The sequence below is a fragment of the Octodon degus genome, unplaced genomic scaffold, assembly GCF_000260255.1.
Source record: "Octodon degus isolate 3935 unplaced genomic scaffold, OctDeg1.0 scaffold00101, whole genome shotgun sequence".
Classification (NCBI taxonomy): domain Eukaryota; kingdom Metazoa; phylum Chordata; class Mammalia; order Rodentia; family Octodontidae; genus Octodon; species Octodon degus.
The window spans coordinates 7,327,478-7,343,912 of NW_004524677.1; the positions used below are offsets into that span (position 1 = coordinate 7,327,478).

The 16,435-nt window shown below is 42.4% G+C and overlaps 1 protein-coding gene across 1 annotated transcript in view; it reads right to left on the minus strand.

The window, feature by feature from the left end:
* The window catches only part of Rxfp1 (relaxin/insulin like family peptide receptor 1), a 119,549-nt gene that overhangs the window by 39,511 nt on the left and 63,603 nt on the right, over window positions 1-16,435 (minus strand). The window contains 3 exon segments of the mRNA XM_023723671.1: window positions 2,515-2,586; window positions 8,138-8,243; window positions 12,640-12,738. Of these exon segments, the coding sequence (XP_023579439.1) occupies window positions 2,515-2,586; window positions 8,138-8,243; window positions 12,640-12,738 (277 nt within the window).

Sequence of the window (16,435 nt, forward strand, 5' to 3'; positions counted from 1 at the left end):
AGGCACACATATATCACTATGATATGATGTTTTTAATGTCATCAACCCTATACCATGTTCACCACAAATATTCCAAGCAAATGAACTTAAATTTAGCAATGTGACACTTCACGCCTTCTTCCACAAAGCATTTCAGGCTATTCATAAAGAATATTCCTTATGACAAAAGAGAGAAATTCAAATTTAAAAAATCAAGACAGGAAAAATATAGAATTGAATGTCAAAGTAATACCACATTCTTACAGGGGTAACTGGAGGCAATTTTGACCTTAAATTAACTGAAGGTGAAAGGAGAAATATATTGAGTATATTTAACCACATGCAGAGCTTCACATTGCAATGTGTACATGTCCTGAGTGAAGGGCGTCAAGTCTGCCTTTTCATTCAAAATTCATGTTACCTTTGCTGTCTAGAGTGTTCTGAATTTACATATATATATATATATATATATATATATTCATATAAATCATAGGAGCTATAAGGGAGAAATCTGTATGAATGAGCTTTGAGTTCAAAATTTTGGTGAAAAGATATTCTCTGCTGCTTAGCATACAGGAAGAGTTAACTTTGATTGTAAAGTGTTATTATATAAAAATTATACACCTGACAATTTCACATGACGTGTGCAGACCCAGTCATATAGTAAGTAATGCATCTTTCTCACTAATACACAGAAAAACTAAGTAATAGTTTGCTAATTTTTATAAGGGCTGACTAAACAATAGACTGTATTGTCTAGATTTAAGATTCCAATTAGATTACTGTTTGTTATTAGGCTTTTTGATCATTTTATTTCTTGGAACAAATTGTATGTTTAGGAATTTATTGAATGGTTGGCATAAAAAAATTGCTAAAATACTGTGTTATATGAACTTAAATTTGGATGTTTAAATTTGTAGTCTAACTTCTTCTAAGCATATGGACATAAGGTGGTGCCACAGAGTAGAAAAATTCTTTAGATCTCAAAAAACAAAAACAAAACAGAATAAGGAAGTACACTCTTGAAGTTTTTGCAGCAGATACAATTTAAAAAAGATTTATATTGATCAATAAGAATTATTTTTGCAATCTCATTTTTGTGAGACTTTAAATTTTCAAATCCAAAATATAGTTTCCTGCATATTATGTGTGGTTTAGCACATTTCATGCTCTGTCTCCCTGTAGTAGTTTAAAAAATACGTACATGTATATTAGTCATGCCGTTTCTCTAGTGTTAAATCCAAACTAAAACTAACACATATAAAAACTGAAACAAGAAATTGTGAGGTATTTCCTAGATATTCTGTCGGATCCAGGGCCTCTAAGCCCAGTGATTCCAGTCTACGACAAGATGATTTACACAAGCTGACCTAGCCGACAGATAAATGTCACTTGGGGCTCTCTGGATTTCAGGTGTCTGCACATGACCTTAAGCATGTCAGACCCTGTAACAGAAAATGCACCCGCTCCCCCTATTTAGCATCTTTTAGTTTCTTAGTTGCTCTGTTAACAGATCCTGTTCCAGTTCCGGCTGCTCCTGTCACTTAGAAACGTCTGGTCACTGCGATGCACAGCTGCTCACTACAACCCGCGCTGTATAAACCAACCCCCAGTGGCGGCCGCTCTGCCTCTGCATTTCCTGCTTGCTCATCCCACGTAAGCCCTCCACCACCAGAGGCAGCGCCGGCTGTTCTGGGAACCACCCTAATCAGTGCACACTGATGGAAAACAAACCTGCCTCCAAGTCCTGTAATGCCTGTTCTAGCAGGCAGGTGGGAACATGGGGTGAAGTCCCCAAAAAAGATGCTCAGAGTTTACAAACCACAGCAACTTGCTTTTGTAGGCAGAGACTAAATCTGTAAACACACGGAAGGAAAGTCTTCACCAGCTAATCTGAATGGCGAATCTGGTGAAAAGATCACGGAGTCTTTCTCTCAAACAGGCACCGAGGGTGCCCCAGACAGAACACTGGAGCATGAAAAGCTCCCGCGCCCACATGTCTATCTTGGAGAATAGGGTAGAACAGCAGGCCACAGCCTTTGGGCTCCAGGACCTGGTTTCCTGGAAGACAGTTTTTCCATGGCACCTGGATCGCTAGCACTTGCATTTCACAGTAGAGAGTCTAAGCTGACTGACAGATCTGACAGGAAGTGGAGCTGGGCTGGCCATCCAGAGGGGCACAGGCTGCCAATGCAAAGGCAGCCTGACTGCTATTCTACCTGCTGCGTGTGGAGGAGTTCCTAACCCCACTGAGGCCTGGGGTTCAGGAGCCAAGAGACGGAGGATTGACAGCACACGTGTCGTGGTCCTTTTGACCATTGGTACCTGAGATTTTTCTAGAATGCCTTCTAGAACTACTCAGAAAACATGTTACTGAGGAGGCAGTTGCCAGCTGTTTGTCTAACTGCTAAATAAATACTTGAAGAGGGATTTGGTTTCAAGCAATGGTACTGTGGGTCTCTAAAAAAGTGGGAAGAGACAGATATACCTAAAAATGCTAGTGACTTAAATACCAGGAATTCAAGTTTTTCTTACAGCTTCTGAAGATCATGGTACTTCTTGAAGGCATTGGGAGGCAGTTTTCTTATGAAGTTCCACTGAAGTGACCTGAAACAGAGGCAAGTGTGGCTCTTAAAGGTTTTTTTCATTTTCTTCAAATTAAAACATTCATAATTATAAACTGTAGCTACTTTAGCCATATGCGTTCCGCAAGCATTTTACCCTGTGATGCCACTCTGTCAGCTTTGTGTTATTGATTAGTCTCATGTTTTCAAAAGCTTTGTGTTATGACATTGTAAGTCTGATGAGAGAATTTAAAAATAAAATCTAGAGAAACTTGATTTTCAACTATCTTTCTATTTTTATTTAATAAACTTTAGAAGACACCTCAGTGTTAAGTAACAACAAAAAGACTATTTTTGTTTAAAATACACAGGTCTTAATTTTTCAATATTCCATTGTCAATATTCCACCACCTTGAAAGTAGTTGTAAAAGAAATCATCAACTGGTGCCGATAGTTGGACTGCATTTATTGGCTAAGTGAACTCATTACAGTTTCTAGGAAGTTGAGTAGAAAATTTTCCTGTGTAATATGATTTAATAGACACTATGACATAGACCATTATAATGTGGAAAATAGACTAAGCGAATAAAAATCCAAGAACAATGTATTTTGTGTCCCTTGCACAAATCACCCATAACTTTTCCAGATGAATTTCTTTAACTTTGAAAAAATTAAAATGAGCTCTCTAATAATATAATGGCATTATTAATATTATTGTTATAACCTATGGTGGATTAGATGCTTATTGATATATGTCCAACAGACAGCACTGTCTGGAGATTAATTCAGGCTAAGGTGCTGTCAATCAATAGGTCAACAATGTTTAAATTTTGGACTAACATTGCTTAAATTTGGAGAACAATCATTCTTAAAGAAGATAATGTTGTGGCTTGCCTCCAGCTATCCCTGCAAAGCCTCTTGTGGTTCTAGGTGGAGATTTCAGAGGTGGCTGGACCTACTGTGTGTGAGGCTGGAACTGATTCATGGCTCATTGCTAGGAGTGAAGGTGCGACACCCTGGATGTGAGTGCTGCCTACCCTCCGGATGTAGCCTGGAGAGGATAGAAGGTACAGAGACAGGAGAGCTCACTGCTTTTGTTGCTTATTGCTTGCGCCTTTTGCTGCCTCCTGCCTGCAGTGAGCTGCTTCTCCTCTGTGAAGCTACCCTGCCTTGGAGCCAGCTGACTATGGACTGAAACTTGCACATACTGTGAGCCAAAGTCAACCTTTCTTCCTTTAACTTTGGATGTCAGCTCTTTTGTCTCAGGGACAAGATAAGTAGCTAAGATAGATAACTCAGAGTTTACAGAAAACATCTGTGCATGCAAGTTGAGAAACTATTCTAGAACCAGGAAGAGTATCCAGTCTCAAAGGGAGCGAGGATTAGTTCTTCGAAAGTGAGTCACCTCTAGACATTGCGGGGTACAGCAGAGTATACGTAAGGAGATCAGAGCATACTTAATTATCAAAATGTCACAGGAGAACAAATATAAAAAAAATCTAAAAATGCCCTCAAAATGGAAGGACAATATAAGAAGGTTAAAAACACTGTTCTAAACTATACGTATCATTTACTTGATGGTTTTTAAAAGTTAAATACACACCAAGGTCAATTATCTCTTGAAGTTACTCTGCATTGAGAATGTTTTTTCTACTAATGGTCCTTACTTGGTTTGTATCCCAGATTATATTTTATATCATATTTTGATATTTGTCTTGTATAAAGATACATTATGAAACATGTGGATTTGATCTGAGACTCGAAATGAAATTTTTTGTGTTATTAGAAATGTGTTCATTCATTCGTTTCCTCAAAAAGATGCCTGCAGTTTGTGCTTTGGAAGAAAAGACAGCAGCACCTTGCATATGACAGCCTCGTTCTCTCCGGATGTCAATGACATGACTCTATAAAAGGGGCGTGTCTTCAGTACGAAAGCCTAGGACCGCAAATTCATTCTTGTTGATACTATTAGCCTTAGCTCGTGTGATCCATGTAATTTTTGCATTAGTTAGAGGAGGGAAGGTGAGAAGTGACGGGAAGGGGATTTTGACAAACGAGAAAGCTGTGGTAGGTGCAGGACACAGAAGCCCTGCCCATGATAACTGTGAGCTGCACGGACTGCAAATATGTCATGATAAAATTCAAACAATGAAGTTCAATAAGCTTGGTTTCCTTCTGTTGATTGAAACCTACTTGACAAATATTTATTTAGAGCCTATTACGCTGCTAGAAATTTTGGAAGGTATATAGCAAAATCATGGAGATGATGGTGTTTCCCCTTTTGATGTACGAGTAGGAGCCCAGTGACTTCGCGAGGAGGCATGATTAACATACTCCAAAGTTGCAACGGAGGTTCTGTGGACGAGCGCAAGGGGCGGACGCTAAGTGCACCTCCGTGTGCGTGTGTGTGCGTGCGTGCGCGTGCGCGCATTACCGTTATGGGAAGCGATATTCCCGTAAGGACACATACATAATGCTTCTTCAAAAGCTAAATCTGTATGAAGACAGAATTCCTAAGGTTTAGAGGCTACTTTTCATGTGATCTAAGTATTTTCCCAAAATAGTGCTTCCATTTCCAGTATTGCATTGAACTGGAGAGAGGGGATTATTATTTTCACTGCTGAGGATAATTAAAGCACTTCCAAAATGTAACAGATTCTTACGTGTGAAACTTTGATGTCACGGGTATGACTTTTCGCATAATTCTTTATGTATAGTGTGGCAGGGAAACACTGCCTTGTTTTATAAGCCCTGCCACAGATTGCCCCAATTTTGAAAAAAAAAAAAGATATAACTTTTGGACCTCACAGTTGTTTGTAGTGACTCAATTCTTGATCTTAAAGGCCAACAAAGGTCATGCTTAATGAGTTAGAACAATGTATAAATATTTCTGTCTTTGTGTTTGGCTATTTCATTCTTTAACATTTATGTGAAATGCTTTCAATAAATTCAGTAACCGTTCCTTGTATTATTGGCTTTTTAATACTTTACTTACGTATGATTTAGTCTGTTTTTGACATTTCATTATAATAGTTTTAACTTGAACTTTACAAAACTCAGTAATGTAATGTTTAGTTTTCTAATGTATTTGATATCAAGCCTAGAGTGCTTCTCCCCTATGGAGCTGAGCAAACAGACTGGGATAAGGCATGAAGCAGCTCTGCAGACAAAAGCAGAAATGGATAACTGGAACCAAGCAGTCCAAGCCAAAGTATAGAAGGATGCTACTTCTTTTCGGTATTCCTGAATCATCCTAGGACCCTGCCCATCATCAGGGCTCTGCCACTGAGCTACTCTCGGCCTACAATGCCATTTTTAATGTATTTAGGACAGGATCTACAGGGTCTACAGGGTCGCACTATGTAGATCAGACTCGTAGTGATCCTCCTGGTTTCAGCCTCCCAAGCACTGGGATTACAGGTGCATGCCACCATACCATCTCAGTCACTGCCTCAGTGTGCCCCATTTTGGGGCCAGCATGGCATGCCCAGGATCAAACCTGGCTGCTGTGCTCTGCTTAAGAAGGTGCTTTAGTCTGCTAAGAATCTGACTGGCCACAATGCCATCTTTTAAGAAAGAAAACAGAAAAAGTTGTGGACACTTTTTAGCCTTATGCCTACGTCTCCAAATGCCTGCTGCAAATTTCCACCAAGTTACCAGGCAATCTCAAGTTGAATAAAAAGGATCTCACACTAGAATACTAATCATCCTCACAAACTGTCCTCAAGTGTCTTCAACTTATTGTTTATTTGCTGTACTGAGGATTGACTTGGGGCCTCACAGGGCCTAGCAAGCGTGCTCCCACTCAGTGACAACACAGCCTTTTCCATGCTTTATTTTGAGACATTGTCTCACTCACTTTCCTTCACTGGGCTCATCCTCTTAAAGTGGCTGGGCTTCCAGGCATAGCTCACTTCACCTAGCTGATTTTTAAATACCAGTACTGAAAACTGGAAGGCCAAAGACCTGCACGCACTGTCTGTGTCTATGTCTGCATGTAATCTATATCAGTGTAAGTATTAGGTCAAACAATATTTTAAATTGAGTGAAGGGAACAGTCAAGGGAATCACTCACTGTCTGGGTGGGCTTGCCCTTCCTGAGCAGTCGCTACCTTACTGCCGTCTGTGGCACCAGCCGTTTCCTTCTGTATTTCTCTTTTACGAGGTTAGGAGAACTGAGAAGGATTCAAATCTTATTTGTGGGAAAATGAAGAATGAAATTGGCGAGATCAGTGTATTCTTTGACTTGGATTTCTAGTAATTTGATATAAGCAGTTGGAGTGATATTTTATGAAAACAAAATGAAATTATTATAGATTAATATATTTAGTATTTCCAATTAATTTTTTGCTGGGAGGGAGACAGGGTCTTATTGCGTAGGCCCTGCTGGCTTTGAACTCACTACTCTATACAGCCCAGACTGGCTTCAAACTTGCAATGATTCTCCTAACTCAGATTTCTAAGTGCTGGGATTACCTGTGTGCCACCATGGAGCACCATTTAAATTTAAATCGTGGACGATCTCCACAGGACCTTAGTTTCTTTGGGGGATCATTACGTTTACCTACGAGGACCAATGACTATAAAAAGAGGTGAGGACAGGAGAGGACAGAGTGCAGGAGAGCCTCTCTTTTACTTTGGCTCTGGGGGATGTTGCCAACAAGGGTTTATGGATTACCCTCCCAATGTCCTCAGTTTTCATGGCCCCACTCTCTATCGGGCCTCAGCACGCGTGATCTTCCACCCCTCCTATGTCAAGCATTTGTGTTGCAAGTGCGGTTTGTCCTCCTTTCTTGAGCTACCCCTCCTTTGAAAAAGGTAAGACTTGCTGACACTTGTAAACTCAAGGATTGTTTCTATTTATCTCCATATACCCAAATGTCAAAGCCATAAGATGCTGAAACATCTGGATTTAAAAAAAAAAAAAAACTTGGAAAAATTTTGATTAAAGTAGCCATGCTTGTTGATCTCTTTTTAACAGTTTTGGTGAAGTGTGTGTGCTTATGTCATTAAAATCAGGTGAGATCACATTTGTACTACGGGACACTTAGAACCTCAAGTACTAGAAATCAACAACTGTTTATTATGAGAATACTTTCTTTTCATCCATAAGTTTGAATTACTTAGAGAAAACACCATCAGAATCTTTGAATAAAAATGTGATTCAAAAGTTACTATAAATGCCATGTTCCAGGAATATTTCATCCAGGTTATTTTACTTATTTTACTTTGTCTGCACATACAATATGTGCAGACTTATATTCAGTAAATTCTTAAAAAGTTCTTTCGAAAAATGTCAATGAATAAATCTGTTATTGTTTAAAGGCGGTTTACCTTTTGTTCAGATAAGCTACAGTGACACTGAACACTTCATAAGATTCTTATGAGGGATTCATTAAGTTAATCCATGGACTGGGTGAAGGCAGAGGGTTTGCATTTGGCAAATGCAAATGACCAGGATGGGTCATCTTAACTGATCCAGGAACAGGGACACTCTCACTGACAGAGGCGCATTCTTGGCCACCGTACAGTCTTGGACGGGGTCTCGGCAGAGCCACCCCGATGCTGAGGGCGAGCCCTCCTGTTCTACTTACATCAGAGTCACATTTGAAGAAACTGATGGGACAGCTCGTAAACTGGCTTCGTCACAGTCAAGGGCTAGACCACCGCACCAACAATGCCTGGGCACTGAGCCAACCACTGAACAGAGAGAAGTGTGCGGAGGGGTGGAAGCGAGGGGCGGGAAGGGAGCAAGAAAAAGAAAGAAAGGAGAAGCGGTGAGAACGTTACCTGCTACAGGGCTTGTCTTTCCCGAGCCATTTGAGCAATGCTTTAAATTCAGGTTCCAAAGTTTTCTTTTAAGTTTAAAAGATGCTAGACGATGAACATTTGGAAGTACACACATTTGCTAGCCCATCATGGTTTTCTTAAACACCGAGTTGCTCTTTTCCTTTTGTAGCAAAATGAATGAAATTGTCAGCTCTTTGGTCACCAAAGGAAGCAGGGTCTGTGTGGTGGGATTGAATGATCCTGGGAAAACTAGCTGAGAATTAATGGCATCATCAAAGCCTTTCAAAGAGCACTGAACAATACAAGTGAAGGATAGGATTGGTAGCTTTCGGTTTCCTAGATAATTCAAGCATTTTTCAAAAGATGCCTTTAAAAATGCTCTTCCTTTGGCTTATGTAGAGACGCAGGATGTCTAAACTGTCACCTAGGGGAGGAGTACTGCCTTTTCATGGTGGGGGTGTGGGAAGGAGAGGGAGGAGAGCCCGTGCTTCTGGCCATTGTGGGCTGAGTCCTGGAGCCAAGGCAAGACTCAGTGGACCTGCAGCCTTCCAGGCACCTGGGACGATGTTCCCGTGGAAAAACAGTGCAACGGGGTGATTAGCCGGCGTGCCCACTGCAGTCTGATTCCTGCCCTCATGCGAGGGCTACGATGGCATTGAGGGTGCCTCGGCTCTGCATTTGCTGCTGGAACTCTGAGCTTTCCAGCAGGTGCTCCGTCCCGACTCAGGTGTCTGGTGCTGCCGTCTGTGCACAGGTGACCAGGGGAACAACTTCCCCTAAACACCGCTGAGTCTGTTGGGAACATGCACAGCCAAGCCAGCCCTGCTTCTCACAGAAAGCAGAAGTGCCTTGCCTCATGTGGAGGTATTTTAAAACGTCCATAGCTACCTTAGAACATCACAGAACCAGCACAGATCTCTATGTGACTCTTCTGCCTGCTGGCTTCCAGTTTCTAGCCTTGCCTGCGAAACTTCCTGGGAGGGCGTGTGTCCAGTTCAGAGGGACAGGGCCCCTGTGAGTGGCCTTCTGAGAGCCTCCAGCCCCAGAGCGCAGCACGGAGTGCACCCTTCACTCAGGTGCAGGGGTGACAGGCTTCCTCCCTTTGCCCAAGTAACTGCAAAGTCCTTCACCAGGCAGCAGGAGATCCAGGTCATAATGTAACTGTGTTCTCTGCAAACACAGAGCCTGCCCAGAAGTCCTCAACATCATCTAGCTGGAAGTACTCCCTGTGGCTGTGATCCCTGACAATTAATTCTGTCTCCGAGTGAATATCCTAGGTAGTGTGGGAGTGCCTGTCTTGGGATGGGATGGTGGAAGGAGGGCGGGAAGAGGAAAGTCTCGAGAATGGAAAGGTAGGAGGAACAGGGAAGGAAAGCGGCAGAGTCAGCATCAATTTTAGCGGTATAAATAGTTGAGATATGAAATGCATTGAAATATATATATATTTGAATACATATTGCATATATATTGAATTAAGAAAATCCATATATGTGGAGGAGAGGGTTGTCCTTAGTAGGGAAATGTGGAACACAGCCTGTAAATGTTACTTACAAAATATATTTTCTGAACCTGTGCATGTTTGTGACCTGTGCATGTATGTGGTGAGGCCCATCCTGGGGCTTGTATGAGCTAGGCACATGGCACCCTAAGCTATGGTGCTAGCCCCACATGTTGCATTGATTTATTTATTTATTATATTTGGTACAGGGTCTCACTACATAGCTCAGATTCGTAGTGATTCTCCTGTCTCAGCCTTCCCAGTGCTGGGATTACAGGCATGCACCACCATGCCAAGTCTCAATGGCCGGGAGTTGGGTCAGAGTGGCATGTGGTGCTCAGAACTGAACCTGGGCTTGCCGAAGCAGGCTCTTAGACCACTGAGCTTGGACAGCTTAGACCACTCTCAGATCTCTGTGGCCCTGCTGTATATTTTTAAAAGAGCTCATAATTCTATGAATACCTGATTATTCTAAAATGCAAACAGAATATGCTACTGGAAATTGGTTCATATAGGAAATTTCAGTTTTTTGGGTTTTTTTTTTAAAGCATGAGTAATGCGTCAGTAAGTAAGTGCTGGTGGCCTCTGCACAGTGAACTTAGGGTTAGGCAAAGTCTTTATCAGACCTTTACATTTAAATTTTGATAATGTATCAGTTGTTCACAGAAATGATATCTTTCATGATGTTGATCTTGAGCAGGGAATGCCTTAACCATGGGAATTCCTCACAGTTACTCAGATACAAGTGCTTGAAAACTGTCCTCTGTTCAATTTCCAGTGAGTCCTTATAAGTTGATTGAATTAAGTGGCACAACAGGAATCTTAATTTAAGTTTCATACCCAGGTTTTACTGTGCACTTTTTATTCAATTTTCATACTGCTTTCAAGATCGACAAAGATATTTGATTATTGACAGCAATTTCCCATCCCATTTAAAGAATTCCAATTAAAAACCACACATTTGTTTAATAGTAAGTATCGATGAGAAATTTTTCTTCTGCGTTTTTCATCCATCATTTATTGTGTAATTTCATTCCTCTTCTGTAATTATACTTGAGACCAGTTTCTTCCAGGATGCAAGATCAGGGAAAAACTTGTTTCTCTTGCTGACTTGATTTGATGTGTCCCCGTTTGTTTGTTTTTGCTGTGCTGATCAGGCTGTGAGAGTTATACAATGCCTTATTTTGATCTAATGGCTACAAATTCAGAACTAAGCTTCAGATACAGTTGCTGACCTCTGCACGGTGGGGAGGACAGTCTCACGCAGAGCTTCTTTGCCGTTGCTCTTCCCCTGACCACTTGACTACTGCTTCCGTCTTACAGCAATAGTTTAAGCTATTACTCAATGTTAAATTTTTTTTAAAGCTTTTTCTTTTATTTATTTATTTTATTTATTTATTTGTGTGTGTGGCCAGCTCAGCCCACCAGGGGGCGCGGCTGGCTGGCATGTGGTGCTGGGGGATTGAACCGCGGTCCCTGTGTTTTGCTAAGCTTGTTCTAAGTAGGTGCTTTAGACTACTGAGCCATCTCACCAGCCTCAATGTTAAAATTTGGGGGAGGAGGAGGAGGAGGAATAAAGCGAGAGATATAAATCATTCAACTAAAATTTAAGAACTGCAGGCTGGGGAGATAGCTCCATAGAATAAGTGCTTGCCTGGCAAGCACAGGCTCCTGTGTTCAATCCTTGGCACCGCAAAAAATAAAAATAAATAAGGTAAAATAAAAAAAAAATAGGGGAACCACCTGCTTGGGGGCACCCCCTCCTGTCCCTCTCTCAGGCAGGAGCTTTCTTTCCCCCAGTGCATATATTCTGCTCATAAAAAAATAAATAAAAAATAAAATAAAATTTAAAAACTGGAATCCATGTGCAATAAAAGAAAATAAAATTATATTTTAAGATAACACTGTTCAATGATTGTGATATTTTACATTATGTTAGCACGCAAATTATACTTGTTAGCTTTTATCTTTCTATAAGCTTTTTGCTTTTTAATGATCAAATTATTTGGCCCCCTTCCTCTGGAATGCCCATGGGCTACTTAGTAAAATATTATTAATCTCATTTGAGTAGCAAAAACAAAAACAAATTAATAATTTGAAAAGTTGAACTCTACAATTTGTGGAAGATAATAAAGGAAAAAAATCTAGAGTAAAGGGTATCTCCCCTTTCCCCATCTTTGCTTTTTAATCTCTGTTTTGAAAACATAGGATTGAAATTACAGGTCTGAGTTATATAATTATATCTGCATGATTTATTAAAATAGGTAAAATTTATTTACAGTATCATTTTGATAAACCTTTCTGTTCTAAAATATCATAAAGGTATTATATATAAACCCTCAACTTTATATCCTTTTCATACCCTTCTATTTGTAAGATTCACCTATATATGACTGAAAATACCAGGTTAGGATTAATAAGGATTTGTAGCTGTAAAACATAGATTAGACCCCAGAACACTTTTTTGCTTGCAAATATTAAAATCAAAACAACATCACTGCCTTTCAGTTTACTCATTTTTTTCCCTCGAAGTTCTTGTGCCCAAGGAATTTATGTAAAACAGCACCTCTGAGCACTAACCTCAGTTCAGTAGTTCACATCACAGTACCTGACGTAATTGTTGTTACACTTAGGATCCTTGAATCATTTGAAAATATCCCCCCCAAATTTAAGGGTACATCTCTAATAAAGCTTGCAGCTACAGAAGCACAGTGAGCCCTTTTAGAACACCATAGTAGACGACTACTAAAATCACAACGTTCTGTGATGAACTCACAGAAAGGCAACCCAGAGGCAGTGGTTACTTACAGCATTCGGATGTTTCCATGTCGAAGGGATACGGGGAACTCATTTGGTAATAACTGGCAAAATATTTGTCAAGTTGCAGAGACCATCCATTGTTGTCTCCTAAAAACAAAAGCAAAGGGGAGGCAGGCTTAAGAGGAGAAGGATTTTAGAGTGTTGGTGGAAGCAGGCACCTAACCCAAACATTGTGAGGCCAGCATCACTTGGGAACTTGGTGAAGACGCAGCCTTCCACAGAGGCAAGAGTGGGGCCAGTGAGCGCCTCTCTAATTAGCACCAGCGTCTGAGCCTGGGCAGTCCCTGAAGCCCATGTGTGGCAGGCTTAGCCCCCAGTGTGGAGAGGAGGTGGAGGACCCTTAGGAGGTCTTGAGGACAGGGGCCCAGGCCTTGAGGGGACTGTGGGGTCCCAGCCCCTTCCTGCCCCATGCTTTCGCTCATGGGCACAAGAGCATGGTTTTTGGTCCATGCTACGCTGCCTCCCCTAAGAGCGGCAAGGTCTGTGCCTCACGGAGAGATGCCTCCAGATCTGTCAGCTAACATCCACCTATCCACCGTGTGAGCTGATTCATGCCAACGTTCTAGTGGCAGAAAACTGTCAACACAGCCCAGGGTGGAGCAAGTGGAGAGGCCTGTGCATATGGATGTGGAGCCTGGAAGGGGATAGGTCCCAGGAGATGTGGTTAAGGGGCCGTCAGCTGCAGAATTCCTGTAGGGACACATCACAAGCGGCCTCAGCCTCCTCTCCACAACTGTTGGGGCTCATGTTCCTGTGGCACAGAGCCAGAAATGCTCTGAACTTTGCATGGCTCCTTGCAGCCAGCCTTCGGAGGTACTCACACACATTTTACAGGGAAAAGAGAACTACGAGGGTTCTGTGAGGTCACATTCTTTTAAGATGGGGAGCAGAATGAGGACAGGCAGAGAACAGAATGCCAGGGGACAAATCTTCGAAAACCAGAAACAATAAGAAGGACTCTGTCAACACATTAGAAAGCCAGCAGATGAAGGCTAGCCTGTCCTACAGAGGTCTACAGTCACCTTCAAGCCAAAAGCACAGGATCCCGGTCAGTATCTAACCTCATGTGCATTGCAGCTTTGACCCTCTGGTGGGCTTTGGATGCCAAGATGCTTCCTCTAAAATCCTTGTATGGTCAGATTCCTCCTCCCCTTGGGTGGGCTGAGTCAGGGCTGCGAAGGCCCAGCCATGGATCTGCCCACAGTCCCAGGACCTTAGGAGACTGAGGGGCTGCTCCCAGCAGGGCTCTGAACTCCTTTCCCTGCCTGCTGCCCCAGCTCATGTGGTATGTTTTCACGCTTAGGAACGCTAACTCTCCTTCATTCCTCTGGGAGTCGTGCTTGGTTCTCTGTTCCAGACACCAGGAACCTGGAAACAGCTACCTTGAGACTTTCTATCTTCTGACACCTCTGTTTTAGTGGGAAAGTTGCAGGCAGCATGTAAGACCCAAGGAATTAGCACTCAGCAAGCGCACACTGTGCTTTACCAGACTCTGCTTTATGCTTACAACTTTAATTGGCCACTATGCCTGCCTGCATCCACAGATGGAAAAACCAGTAGTGACAATGATTTGGCTTAGAAACAGAATTAGTAAAAATAACTAAAGCATGAAAATAATAAAATTATTCTTTTTCCAGTTCAGAAAAGTTAGTCAGTTTGTAGCTCACCTGCACATGTCCAACTTTTGTATTCACCAGGTTCACACACCGAGCCGTTGGCACTTGTTGCCTAGTTTTCTGTCTATTTCATTTCTGTTACTGAGGCTTGTGGGGGCTCTGAAGCTGGGGCCCGAGAGAGCAGTGCTCGGGCTGAATATGCTGAACTGAGGGGCTTGGGGGACCTTCAGTTGCAGCCTCAGAAGCATAGTCCTTGCTGACCTTCTCCTGTCTTCCTATGTCCCCTGCCTCTTTTTCTCTTTTCCAAACTAGAGTTTCTATTCCCTAGCATCAGTCATGAGAATTAGAAACCCTCTCCCCAGAGACAGTCATAAAACCTAGAGATGTCACTCTAATTTCCCCATTTTTCTGCAGAGGGACTGACCATGAAGACATTCTCTAACCAGCCCTGTCTGATGTCATAAAATCTCACTCCAGAAGGAGTCTTATTCCATCTGGGAGGAAGGAGCACTCTACAGAGGCCAGGAAGAATCTGAACCAGACAGCCTTGCTGTGTTTCTTTGTCCTGTCCGTCAGTACTGGAACAGTGTTTTGTTTTTAGTACAGTCCTCCTTTTATGGGGCTGACCATTCTTCAAATCTTGACAAAAACAATTCACCTGGGCTTTGGGACCTTGCTTTCTAAAGACTCCTGTGTCACGTAAAACCTTGATTAAAAGAATATTTGATACCCCTGTCTTATTGACCCATCTTTCCCAAGGGAAAGCACACCACGGGGCGGGAGGAGAGGACCCACCTCCCCCCGAGTGCTGGCCTGCACATCTGCAAGGAGTGAGTTACACAAAGAGTCCCTTAAGTTGGAATCAGAATTAATTCCAGCTGTTAACTGGAAGGTAAGTTCATCACTGTTTTTGTTCATAAAGTCAATGAAAATATTGTAGAGCATCATGGCATTACTGAAAAAATACAAAATAAATTCATTTTTAGCGTAATGTTATGATTTGCTGTAGATTTATGAATATGATGGGTGAAACATGGAAGCAGATGAGGTGTTTGGCTCCGGGGGTGTTAGGAAGCGACTTTCCCTGTACCCAAGGTGTTCGGCATCTTCAGAAGGCTCCTGAGAAGTAGGCCGGCAAGGGCGGAAGGACTCGCCCTTGCAGGCCGCTGGGAACTCTGTCACTCTGTGGTGGAGCAGGAGTGCTTTCTCTGTGCTGTTCTCGAATTTAGTCTTGAGGCTTCCATCTCTACTCCAGAAACAGTGGTGGAAATTAAGTGAAATGATGGCGTCCTAGAACCTAGGGCTTTTTAGGGGCAGTGTTTCATGGCTGCTATAAAATTGATGACGTGAAGAGCCGGGTGATAGCAAGAAGCTGTTGATTGACTGTTCTGTGCTTTGTTGGTTGAACTATAATGAGTGGGCTCTTTCTAACGCTGCATTTTTACCACTAATATGTGGTTCAGCGGCTTAAGTCCTGGCTCAGTACCCTCTCCTGACACGGGCTCTTCTTCCTTGCTCCTCCTGTGCTTCTGCTGTTTTAAGGAGGGCAGTAGATGTGGCCTTGGTGGCAACATTTTAGTTCAATGCATTCAAGCTATGTAGTCAGCTATTTAGGCTTCTCAATCTTCCCTCTCTCCTTTAGGTGGTGTTGGAGACAGCCCAGGGCCTCACTCACGCTAACCAAGATCTCTCCCACTGAACTAACTTTCTTTTGTTTCTTTCTTTCTTTCTTTCTTTCTTTCTTTCTTTCTTTCTTTCTTTCTTTCTTCTTTCTTGTATTGTATTTTAAGGAAGGGTCTACAGGGTGTTCAGGATCTCACTACTAGATCGGACTCATAGTGATCCCCCTGTTTACAGCCTCCCAAGAGCCGGGATTACAGGTGTGCACCATCACCCCCAATCTCAATTGCTGTCTCAGCACACCCTGGGGGTGGGGCCAGCATGGCAGGCCTAGGGATTGGACCCCGTGCCCTTGAGCCTGCTTCCAAGAGCTACATCTTTAGCTCCTCTACTTATTTTTCCCTTCTCTTCTCTCTCTGCCCCTCCCCTCCCCTCTCCTTCCCTTCCCTTCTATTCTTCTTCCCCTTCTCTCTCTCTCTCTCTCTCTCTCTCTCTCTCTCTCTCTCTCTGTCTCTCTCTGTCTCTGTCTCTCTTTCTCTGTCTCTGTC